The 12,805-nt window shown below is 36.7% G+C and overlaps 1 protein-coding gene across 2 annotated transcripts in view; it reads left to right on the top strand.

The window, feature by feature from the left end:
• Positions 1–12,805, top strand: part of PKD2 (polycystin 2, transient receptor potential cation channel) — a 61,665-nt gene that overhangs the window by 40,899 nt on the left and 7,961 nt on the right. For both annotated transcript variants that reach the window (XM_055588079.1, XM_055588078.1), the window contains 5 exons: positions 711–939; positions 3,317–3,484; positions 5,994–6,175; positions 7,315–7,435; positions 10,581–10,679. In XM_055588079.1, coding sequence (XP_055444054.1) covers positions 711–939; positions 3,317–3,484; positions 5,994–6,175; positions 7,315–7,435; positions 10,581–10,679 — 799 coding nt within the window. The remainder of the gene's footprint in view (positions 1–710; positions 940–3,316; positions 3,485–5,993; positions 6,176–7,314; positions 7,436–10,580; positions 10,680–12,805) is intronic.

Genomic DNA, 12,805 nt, shown 5'->3' with positions numbered 1-12,805 from the left:
ATCTGTATACAAAACAGACATCCTACTTCTCAGCTGGGCCATAGGTGTTTTGAAAGATGACACAAACTTCTTATGTTCTTCATGGCCCATTTGAATGACTTACATTTAATAGAAGTCTGAGAAAGGCTTGTTTGATTAATTTCTGCATTTAAAAAACAATTATACAGCATTCTGAGTAGTATGACTACCAGAAAAGTAAATGGGAGCCTGAGGAGAAATAATCTCTTTGGTCTGGAAGGATTTGGGAAGACAAGATTTGTTCTTCTTGTGACATGGAATTCTACAAGGAGGGGGTTACTGGCTGTGATAAGAACATTTTGTCACTTGTTTGGAGTGACTTGTGGTGGTCATCCCAAACTAGGATGACTAGGGTTTCCCAGATGATGCTAGTGATAAAGATCCCACCTGCCTATGCAGGAGATGTAAGAGTTGCAGGTTTGATCCCTGGGTTGGGAAGATCCCTTGGAGTAGGAAATGGCAACCCACACCAGTATTCTTGCCTGGAAAATCCCATGGACAAAGGAGGCTGGCGGGCTACAGTCCATGGGGTTGCAAAGAGACATGATTGAGCGCACACACACAATTGGGGTGACTTGTGGTTGCAGTTTTATTACCTTCTAGTGTAGGGACAGAGTAAATGATGTTCTTCCCTGACTGCATCCATGTGTTGTTTTTGATGTTATTGTTTAATTGTTCTTTTTACAATGCAGGTTACTGATCGAATTCCCAGCAACAGGAGGTGTGATCCCATCTTGGCAATTTCAGCCTGTAAAGCTGATCCGCTATGTTACAACTTTTGATTTCTTCCTGGCAGCCTGTGAGATTATCTTTTGTTTCTTTATCCTTTACTATGTGGTGGAAGAGATATTGGAAATTCGCATTCACAAGCTACACTATTTCAGGAGTTTCTGGAATTGTCTGGATGTTGTGATCATCGTGGTAGGTTGGAGAACAGCACCAAATCTCCTCTCTGTTATAGAAGCGTGTTAGAGTCTCTGCTGTCCTCACTATTGTGGGTCTTTATCTTCCCGAAGGAGAATCTAAAGTTCTCCTCTGTGATAACAGCTTCAGTGTTCCTAATTGTCTCATTTTGCATGAGTAACCCTTCTGCATATGAAGTGGAGAGGCATTTGCAATAGGCTGTCGTTTGGCCAAACTAATAAGAAGAATAGCTTAGTAATTCATATTTGGCTTTGGCATGCCATATGAGATGTGGGAGAGATTACAATGTTTTGTTTATTCTGTTTTGGTAGTGGTGTAATAGGTACATTTGCAAAATCCTACACATGATAGAATTTTAAATATTTGGATAAAAATAAGTACAAACAGAATTCTAACACTTTCTTATCACTTGCATAGGAGTTTTAATATTTTATTTCTTGTTGATATCATGGAAGTTGAGACTAGTTTTTTGGCTCAGCAGCCACAGAATTTTGCAAGTATTTTCTTGGAAACTTGCTTCCCTATGCTATTGTTGTTATTTTTTTTTAACTCTTAGTACTGACAAGACAACAATTCAGACAGTGTGCTTTTATAAGTACAGGAAACAGTTACTGGAACCCTACTTCTCCTGTGAAACCTTTTCTGACCCTGTAGAAATAGGGCATGCTTTCTGTGAAGCTTATATCAGAAAAAGAAATTTCTTCTGTAGATAGAGATGAGAATCTCAAAACTTGGAGTCACATAATGACCCAAACTCTCATAAATTCTCTTTCTTCTTTTTTCTCTCTCATTCTCTATTTTGAGGGAAGAGTCTCAAGGAAATTCAGTGTTTTTCTATGATATGATATTGATGGGCTTCCCTGGTGATTCAGCTAATAAAGAATCCGCCTGCATTGCAGGAGACCTGGGTTCTATCCCTGGGTTGGGAAGATCCCCTGGAGAAGGGAACGGCTACCCACTCCAGTATTCTGACCTGGAGAATTCCATGGACTGTCTCGTCCATGGGGTCGCAAAGAGTCAGACACGACCAAGTGACTTTCACTTCACTTTACTTCCATATTTTTATAAACATTTGCCCTGGGCAGAGCTAAAACAAAGGACACCTAGTGAGAGTTAGTAAAAGTTATTTTTAAATTCAGTCAGCCATTTTCTTTCAGCTAAGTCTATGGAAAAAACACTTATCAGTGTATTCCAAAAAGCTCAAAGGAAATATTCCTACCACCAGTGCAAAAAATACTAGGTCAAGACTGGGACTCCTTTACAGAGAAGAAAAGGAAGGTGGTGAGGTGGTCTTTTTCATCTGTAATTGGCAGCCAATCAGGTCTTGACTCTGATAATCACCAAGACAGCCATCCCAGTAAGGGCTGATGAAGTGGTCTGTGACCATGAGAAGAAAGAGAGAATGAACAGCAAAGGTCACGGCACTTGCCACAGCCCAGCTGCCATGGATTCAGGATCTACGTGAGGGCCAGACATTTATGGTTGACCCTTAGCACTTTCCACACATACACGTCCATCCAGAGGTGATGGATGCAAGTAGGGCCCAGTATTCCCCTCAAACCTGGTTTTATAGCCAGAACCAAAGTGGATATGAAGAGTTGTATGGTCGTGAGTTAAAGGACAGAAACAGGCAAGGGGCCCTCTGGGCTACATCTTCCCACTGCAAGCTTCTCAAGCCCTCTGTGCCCATCATTCCCACCGTCTAAGACCAAGCTCCTCCTTTCTTCTCACAAGCACTCCTTTTAATATGTCTCGATTTACCCTTCACCTGTGTTGTGTGATGTCAGCTTCTTCGAAGGTTTTTGTACTATTTGTCTTTGTGTGTTTATTTGCCCTTGAACCAGAGTATAAGTTTCTCGAGGACAAGGTTTGTACTTCTTACTTCCATTTGTTCCTCGTGATCCCTACCACAGTGCTGTAGGTTTAATTATCTATGTATTTGTTGAATAAAGGAAAGGATAGATGGCTAGAGAGTGAGGAAATAGCCCCACAAATGAAAACAGAGAGTGAGATGAGGCCTGAGAAAGCAGAAGAGTAAGTGATTTAAAGGAAGGTGGCAGAAAAAACAGAAGGCGTTCCTGTGTGATTTGTTTTGTAATGAAGTGACATCTCGGGTGTGTACACACACACGTGCTCTCCTGAAATTCTGTTTCTAACTAAGGAAGTGCAAACAGTGTATGTTCCCTTTTTATGGCAGTGCTTACTGCTTTCTCTCTGGGTGTGTGAGTGACTTTTATGAATGCCATTGGGTGAATAGAGTGGTGAGCCCTAGAACTAATACACTGGTGAAGGAAAATAAACTAGTGATTTTAAGGTGAGCTATAGATTTCTAGAACACTGTAATAAAATCTTTATTTAATCTTTTGTTTTCCAGCTATCAGTGGTCGCTATAGGAATTAACATATACAGAACATCAAATGTGGAAGTTCTGCTACAGTTTCTAGAAGATCAAAATACTTTCCCCAACTTTGAGAATCTGGCCTACTGGCAAACACAGTTCAACAACATAGCTGCTGTCATAGTGTTTTTTGTCTGGATTAAGGTAATTTATAAATTTCACGTTCAGATTTTTAATATTTTTTCTTCTTTTTGTTAGTGTGAGTCACAGAAAGTGTTGAAGGACCTGAATTTGCTTCTGTGGCCAAATTGAAGTAATCAAAGCTGCTCCATGTATTATGACTGAAACAAACGAGCAGGACTCTCATGATCGTTTATCTTCACTGTTGAATGAGGCTCCTGGTTTCTTGCACTCTTGCAAGAACTGTATTTGTAGGTTTTGTTTAATAAATGTATTAAGAGCCCTTTTCAGTGTGTCTGCTGGCCTAGGGCACCTGGCTATACAGAGACAGAGACAGGTTCGAATTTTACCTGATGTGGGGTGACCAGGTGAAGGAAAAGAACTAAGAAGGGGGAAGGGTGGGGAAATGGAGGGGAGAGAGACTGCATTGGAAATGTTCTCTGGAAACATTGCCTCCTTTCCAGGTGGAGGTCTTAGGGAAGCTTTACCTAGAATTGAGATTGGACAGACACCTCCTCCAAGTAGTGCCTTCAGGACTCATTTCCTTCTTCTCCTAAAGCGTCACGTGCATTTCCTTGTATGTGAAAGCGTGAGTCATGTCATATACAATAAGCCTCAATTCTGGAGATGCAGGAAATTTTAGTTCTTAGACAGCTGCCAGACTGTCACCAGTTAAGTTTTGTGATTGTCCATCCAGATAGTAACTGCTATTAGTCACAAGTGACTAGATTTTAATTTAAAATTTAAAGTTGTATTGAAGAGCACCTTTATAGAAGGGACTTTCCAACAGTTACTTATTTTTTGGAATGGTATTCATAGCTGGAAGGCCTGAGATTTATCAGGGGGTTTAGACCTTGTCCTGAGTCTCTCATGCCATTTTTTCATTTATATATTTGTTCAAGAGAAACCATCACTAACATACCAAGCCATTATCACAAACTGTAATAATAATCACAATCTCATAGAAATACTGCTGGGAGCTGTATTAAGTAATGTTACAACAACCATCAAAAATGTTTTGTTATGGCCAGAAACAGTTTATAAGAGGTCTTTAAGTAAAATGCTAGATATTTTCTTTCGGTATGTGCCTCAGGCTGAGTGTTTAATTTAGTGCCTCACCTGTGAATATTTCACTCCCAAGACCATGGGAACCATTAAGTTCTTTAAGGCAGGGATCAGAACTCGACTTCTAATGGATCTCTCCACGTCCTTCCACCAGGGCTCCTAGCTAGAACTGTGTGGGATTCATGCCCTCTAGGCTGGAGCTGCCCAATTTGGGCAGTGTCCTCAATGCCTTGTCTACAAAAATGTGCAACGTGGCTGTGCAGTCAGAGCCTGGTGCAGATCCTTACTCTGTACCCTGGCCAATGCCTGGCACACAGTTGATGCACATTAAATAACAGTTAATAATATTCAATAAGTATTTTCTGGAGTTTTTTTTAACTAGTGTTTTTTTTTTAGGTTAACTCTTTTTGTTTTTGTTGGACTATAGTTAATCTACAGTGTGTTAGTTTCAAATGTGTAGCAAAGTGATTCAGTTATATTTATATTCAGATTCTTTTCCATTATTCCTAGAGAAGGGAACAGCTACCCACTCCAGTATTCTGGCCTGGAGAATTCCATGGACAGAGGAGCCTTGCAGGCTGCAGTCTATGAGGTTGCAAAGAGTCACACATGACCGAGCAACTTCCACTTTTCCATTATAGGTCATTGCGAAATATTGAGTATTGCTCCCTGTGCCTTACCTAGCTAGTTTTCATTTGTGGGTTTTTTCCCTTTTATTTTAGTCTTTCTAGGGGAAAAATATCAATGATCATTTTAATTATAATTAAACTTGTTTTCTCTGTGTTTTAACCAACATGTGAAATATAAGTGACATGAGGGCAGGGGCTTTGCTCTGTTCACTGGTGTATTCCCATCTCCAAGAACAATGCCTGGTATATGGTAGTCCCTCAACAAATGGGATAATATAAGTTGCTGGATTTGAAAAAAAAAAAAAAAACACATCTTTTTTGTCTCTCTCTTTTTTTGTTGTAAAATATACGTAAAAAGTCTACCATTTTAACTACTTTTAAGTGTATAATTCAGTGGTATTAAGTATCTTCACAGTGTTGTGAACCATCACCACCCTGCATTTCCAGAACTTTCTCATCATCCACGCTGCAACCTTTTTATCCGTTCAACACTAACTCCCCATTTTCCTCTATCCAATCAACACTAATTGTTTCTCATTTTCTGCAGCTCCTGGGAACCTCTATTCTTCTTTCTGTCTCTATGAATTTCCCTACTCTAGGTACCTCATATAAGTAGAATCATGTAATATTTGTCTTTTTGTGTCTGGCTTATTTCACTTTAGCACAGTGTTTTCAAAGTTCATTCATGTTGTAGCATGCATCAAAATTTCATTCCTTTTTAGGGCCGAATAATGATCCGTTGCATGTATATACCACATTCATCTGTGGTATATTTTGTGGTAATGGGTAATGTGGTATATTACCCATTCATCTGTGTATATTTCCCCTCTCTTTTGCAGCTCTTCAAATTTATCAACTTTAACAGGACCATGAGTCAGCTCTCTACAACCATGTCTCGGTGTGCCAAAGACCTCTTTGGCTTTGCAATTATGTTCTTCATTATTTTCTTAGCATATGCTCAGTTGGCATACCTTGTCTTTGGCACTCAAGTTGATGACTTCAGTACTTTCCAAGAGTGTATGTAAGTATATATGAAATTAAGAAGACAAATTTAATCAGAGAAAACACTGCCTTCTCAAGGTTAAAGAAACCTTCATGGTGGCTGTGTAACTACCAAATGTTTAAAAGTAGTGGTTTAAAATGAGAATTAATTCTCTTTTCAAAAACATTAACCCACCAATGCAAGTATGACAATAATTTCTGAAATGCTAATGTTTAAAATAGAGCCTAAAAATACCATAGTAAGATAGAGAATAACAGTTATCATAAACCAGCTCTGTCCCAAAGAATGAGGTCTTCTCAACACTAAATGCAGATGGTAGCATTTAAGACAATTTGCCTCTATTTTTATACCTATCAAATATTGTTGCCGTACATTTAAACTTCAGCTTATTTTCTAAGAAAAAAAAAGCTATTTCTAATATTCAAGGAGAAGCACAAACCAATACAGAAATTTTCAGGTTTTGTCCCAAAATTCATAAACATAATATTAGAAATAGGTAAAGTAGCCAGTATCAGACTTCCATGGCCTGTACAAAGAAGTTAGTTAGGAAAGATGATGGTCATGATAATAGAAGTTAATAGGGCTTTGTGTACAAGAATGCCTAAATAATGGTACTGTTTCATGAAAGTTGGGAATGGAAACAATTTTACTGATTAAGACCCATTATCTGGCAACACACAGCAGTTCTTGACCCCACTTTAAGTGCATTGAGAATATTGGATCTTCAAACACATACAATTTTGACTATCCTTCAAAAATCTTTTTTTCTTAAGAGATTTTAAATTCATATGCAGGGTGACCATTGTGAAGATTTAGAGTTATCATCTTTTACCTAGATTATGTATTAAATTCTTATAGTCAATTGCTTTATAAGTCATCTAATAATAATTATTATGTTTTCTTTTTAACCAAATGAAAACAACATATTTTGCATGAAAGCATATTATTTTTATTCTAGAAGGCTTTTAATTGCTCATATAAGTAGCAAGAGTTTTCCCAAGGGGTTGACAATCTTCTGTTATTTGTCAGCTTTCCACATTGATTTTTAAAAAAGGTCCAAAAGTATGAAATTATCTTTTGAGCAATGTTATGTCAAAAGAATGCTGGACACTCTTTGTTTTTGTATTGTGGTGTTGTGTTTTGTTTTGTTTTTATAGCTTCACTCAATTCCGTATCATTTTGGGTGATATCAACTTCGCAGAGATTGAGGAAGCTAATCGAGTTTTGGGACCAATTTATTTCACTACATTTGTGTTCTTTATGTTCTTCATTCTTTTGGTATGTACACTTTTGTTTATAGTGGGGTGATTTAAACTTCATAAATCACCATCATAAATCATCATCTCTTCTTTTCTTTCACACTGCATTCTCTATCAGTTTTTTAAACACCTTGAAAGTAGTAAAAAGTAAATATTAGAAAACATGTTTTGTTTTATTTCTCATTCATTCACAGTTTTAAGTCTTTACCAAATATCTTTTCCATGATCTTTCATCTATATATATGTACTCAATTTTAAAAAAAAGTAAATCAAGTGCAGATTTATAGTTACCTAAAATAGTGCTTTGCCTAAGAAGTAGAATATGCTTATACACTTTTTTTTTTTTTAACACAAATGTCAGCACTTTCATGATCACTTGCTTCCATGACTTTTCATTTCTCTCCTTCTTCTTTTCTTTTTTAAAAATAGAAAATGACAGAGCAAGCCAGATGCAGGGTACCAGGAGTGACCTTTGAGTGAACTGTTGCTTGTCTAGGTCAAGATAGGTTGTTTTAACTTATTCATGTTTCATATACCTAGAGACTGCATGCAAAAAATATTTCAAATTTTATTTAAAACTAAATCTCACAATGAATGGAAGTTGTTTTAAATTTTATTTTCAAAAATATTCCTCTTATTCTCTTGGTTTGGTACAAATTCAGATTTTTAGCATTTTGGCCTTTAAGTTTTTTTGAACGGCATTTTGTTCATCTTAGCATTTATTTATTTATTTAACATTTATTTGTCCACTCCACTAAGTATTAAGTTAGCTTAACCTGGGCTGTGGGTATTTTTCATTTTAAACACTATCACTTAAGATTTTCCTTATATTAACTATATCTTAAGAAAAAACAATGTTTCCATTTTTAATTGATTTTGTAAAGATCCTTTGTATAAAGTTCATTAATTCAGTTGTAGGAGCTCCAGAGTTGGTCCAGGTATTTAGTGGTCAAGTATATGGTGTTTACTGATTGAAAATTAGATGTACTTTAATTGGACTGAAGGAATCAGGAATAGCATTTATATCTTGCTGTCTGTACATATCATGATTAGTTTTAAACTTAAGCCCCTTAAAAGTTTCTGTTTCCTGTCATATATCAAAGAAAAAAATAGAAGAGTAAGCCTTTGTCACTCTCTTACATTAGTAATATTTTGAATTCTGAAGCATCTGAATCCCAGAGTCTCTACTAAGAGAACAGAAGTCAGGAATTAAGAGTTCTGCGGCAGACCCTTTAGTTGACTTCAGGCCACTAAGTTTTCTCTGTACATCAGTCTGCCAGAGAGAGACATGATCATGGCAATTGGAAATGCTCAAATGCGGACATATTTGAATGTTGGCTTCTAACAAGCAGTGCCTCCTAAATTGTTCAGTCATTTTATCAGATCAATGCCTGAAACATGAAAAGCTCTTAGTTTTTGTCTTTATACGGAAATATTTATTTGTACTACTTCACAAAAAGGAATTGTTCTCCCTGTACCCTCCAGAGAGAGGGGAGGCTACTGTCAATACCAATCTTTTTTTTTTATTCCCTGTAAATGGCAAGCCAAGGGCAGGGCTGATCACCATTCTGAGATGACTGCCAAGTGTTAATCTATTGCCCTCACTTAAGAAACCACAGTGGTGTGAGCTGGAGCAAAAGCCCCTGCATCAACAAGGAAAGACCTCCTATTCAAAGTCCGCCCCTCAATCAAGTGACACAGAATGGAAAGGCCATGAACTTCCTCTCCCCACACCTTCCAAGAACCATTCTAGCCACTTTCCATTTTTTTAAATCTCTTCAGAAGACGCACACTATAATCCATTTCAACTGACATTTGCAGGCATTGGTTATTGATCATTTGGAAAAGAGACATAAAACATTAGACGCCTGTGTGGGAAGAACGAAGGTGGGTGACAGTCCACCAACTGCAGCTGTCTGCCCTTATTATTGAGCATTAAGCCACAAACTTCTGTGTATTTTATATTCTGTTCTCATTTCTGATTCAGAATCCTAAATGATATTCCTCCTTAATTCATAGAGATTTAGTAGCTCATTAAAATAATGGAGCTCTGATTTGTTTATTCATCAGTCATCAATAAATATTTATGGAGCCACCACATTTCAGGCAATATACTGGGTACTGGGGATGCAGGTAGTAAGGAAAATAGATACCAACCCTCCTCTTACGACGATTCTGTGGACTTGTATGGAAAACAGACATAATACACAGCTGTATAGTCACAAACCATAGTTACATGCTAGAAAGGAAAACCAAAGGAAGAACATGTTAAAGAAGGACCTTGTCAATTAGGTGTGATACTTTGAGAAAATCCACTGGAAACAGGATTGGAAATGCAAGTCAGTATAGAGGGGGAGGGAAAAGTCAGGAAAATGGACTAACCACTACTGAATGATAATAATAGCTGTAAATAATGGAGCTCCTGCCATCTGTTAATTCTGTCCTAAGTCCTTTACATAGATGAACTCATCAATCCTTACCACAGATCTGTAGTGGAGATGCTACTATTTCTCCCATTTTATAAATGCAAAAACAAATAAATTTTAGAATGAAGAAGGGAAGAATGAATATAGTCTTGGCAGTGCCAAGATAGAAACCCAAGTTTGCTTGCCTTCAAAGTCTGTGTCTTTTCCACTGAGCTTTTCTTGACTATCTTTTCTGCTAGGCCTACCATCTTTCTATTTGCGGAAATCTTTTTAACTACTTTAAATATGTTCTGCAAACCTCAACTATTATAACAGTATTTGAAATAAGCATAGACTCCACTTGTCTGGCTTGACTACTGAAATTTGAGAACCTATTTAGAGTTCTACACCTCTAATAATTTACGTCAAGTGAAAAATGTACAGAACATAGATAAGCAAAAGTAATAAAATACCCCCACCATTCCTAGGTAAATACATTAATATTTTGTTGTATTTCATTCTTGTCTCTTTTTGAAAAATATTGCATTTGTAAGTAAGAATATATATTGCATTTTTATTTGCCATAACAAAGGAAAAACTAATTTTCCCAAAGAATTTGGTAGCAAAACTATTAATTGATGACTTCTTGAAACAGATTGTTTTAAAAAAAAGGTCAAATGTGTCAAGTTTTAGATTGATGTTTACAAAATATATTTAGGTTTCTTCTTTAATCTCTAAATTTCTTTGATTTACAAACAGAATATGTTTTTGGCCATCATCAATGATACTTACTCTGAAGTTAAATCTGATTTGGCCCAGCAGAAAGCTGAGATGGAACTCTCGGATCTTATCAGAAAGGTATGACAAGCCCTAATTCTCAGAATCATTTTATTTTCTACATGAAATAAATGTTGTTTCAGCCAGATTGCCAGATCAACATGATCCACTGACACCATTTAAAATAAAGAGTAGGTTGCTATGTTCCAGGAATAAGTTAAATGTTCTCTACGTTGGAGATAGGGATAGATACACTGCTATCTTGGATTTAAATTCTGGGAATCCTTTAATGCCCTAGAATTGAATTCTCAATAATCTCTTGCCTCTTAAGAGCTTAGCTGCTGGGTTCATCCTCTTTATTTATTTTGACACCTTCTCTAGTCAGCTCTCACTTTTAGATCCAGAGTTCAGAATAAACGGGAAGAGAAGATTATATAAAGACATTTCCCCTTCTTCTATCTTAATTTTGATTTTTTAAAAAAGAAAAGTTTTAGAGGCAAATATTTTGTTGTTCACACTTTACCCTTGACCTTCCAGGGAAGTTTTAAAATAGTCAAAGGAAGAAGTCCTTGGATCAAGTCCACAGCCTAATGTCCTGAGAACTTTCACCTACGCACCTTCTCAGGAAGTGTTTAATTGTTAAATGGAAGGGCAGGACAGGAAAGCTGGGCGACTTTGTTCTTCTCCATGTGACTTCTTTACTTCATTTGAAGTATAAAACTTCAGCAACAACAAATAACTACATCTGAAGTGCACAGCTTGTTGCCAGTCATCATCCTGCTGGATACAGTGGTTCCTTGACCATAATATTTTTCTGTTTGGTTCAAACCACAGGACAATGTTGTCTGTGAATCATGTTGAAACAGAGAACTTCCGCTTTGTAAAACAAAGACCCCTGGATAAGACCTAACATTTGTGTTATCCTGAATTTTACATAACAGTTGATTATATTCCAGCAAATCCCCAGGGTAATTACAAGCAGTCTTTACTGTGCTCTTTGGGTATGATGTGCACAATTTCAGTGATTTCAGTTAAATAACACCAGCCTTTCAGCACAGTTCAAATTTCAGTTATTGCAATATACTGACTGAGAAGTCGCATACAGTACAAACTTCACTTTCAGTTATCACAGTATATTTCAGTTATCATAGCATGTTAACTGTGAATAATAGCAGGAAGGACAAACTTCACTACCAGCTCTGTAAGTCATTACATAAATAACAAATGTGCCTCATCATCAGTGACTCATAATGTCACTTCTTTCAGAGTCAAAGGTTGGTCCCTGAGCATCTGCTATTCAGTTTATGCACAAAGTTTATAGTCATATTGCCTCCTTATCTCCCAGTGATAAACCCATGTGACATTTTATAAATATGCATAATTAAAGGAGAGACTAGGCCAGCAAAGAAGAAAGTATAGCAAAGAAACAAAGAATGATAACACTGGAAGTGAAATTAAAAACATTGGATTTTTAGAAGAAATACGTAGCTGGCCATGGGAGTGTTGACATTGCTACCTCTCAAGAGCTTGAGAGCAGCCAGAAGGACTAGTGAAGGCATGTTTATCAACATAAATGAAGAAAGAGATTGTGACAAATAGGATGAAGATGTCTTGATGCTGGCAACTAATTTCACATTAAAGGGACTCTCAGAGATATTTCACGACTTTGGAAGTGCAAGGGATAAAATGTTGGAAGCTGATCCAGGTTAAGAAAGGGTTATAACTCATCAAGACGTAGAAAAGATGCTCACTTAATAGTGTATGTTATACAGTAACAACAAGAAGGCAATTATTATTTGGAGTACTCTGAATAAGTTTTTTATGAAGAAATAAAACTTCAGTGTTTCTACTGTTTAAAATGTCAGTGTACTAAAATAATCATTTTACTCTTTTTTAAATTTCCTCATAGATTTGTAGCCTACACCAAGGGAGTTTTTAATGTTTTAACAAAAATTTCAAAGGTCACAGAACAGTCATAATTTTTCCCGTTGATTAATTAACATTGCTTCCCACAGTTGTACTGTCTTTTGTACAGCCCCGCGCTGCCCTGTATAGCAAGGACTGCAGTGTATAGTGAAAAATCCTCATCTCCTTGTTATTGAAGTGTTTTTACACTCATGAAAGGAAATTATCAACTGTAAGATAATATAGAAAATAATTAATCTATGACTTAGGTTTCTTAGTTTTCTTAAGAAATATTGCACATT

The sequence above is a fragment of the Bubalus kerabau genome, chromosome 7 (genome assembly GCF_029407905.1).
Source record: "Bubalus kerabau isolate K-KA32 ecotype Philippines breed swamp buffalo chromosome 7, PCC_UOA_SB_1v2, whole genome shotgun sequence".
NCBI classification, from domain to species: Eukaryota; Metazoa; Chordata; class Mammalia; order Artiodactyla; family Bovidae; genus Bubalus; species Bubalus kerabau.
Note: the sequence above shows the minus strand (reverse complement) of the source record. Positions and strands in the feature narration are given on the sequence as shown.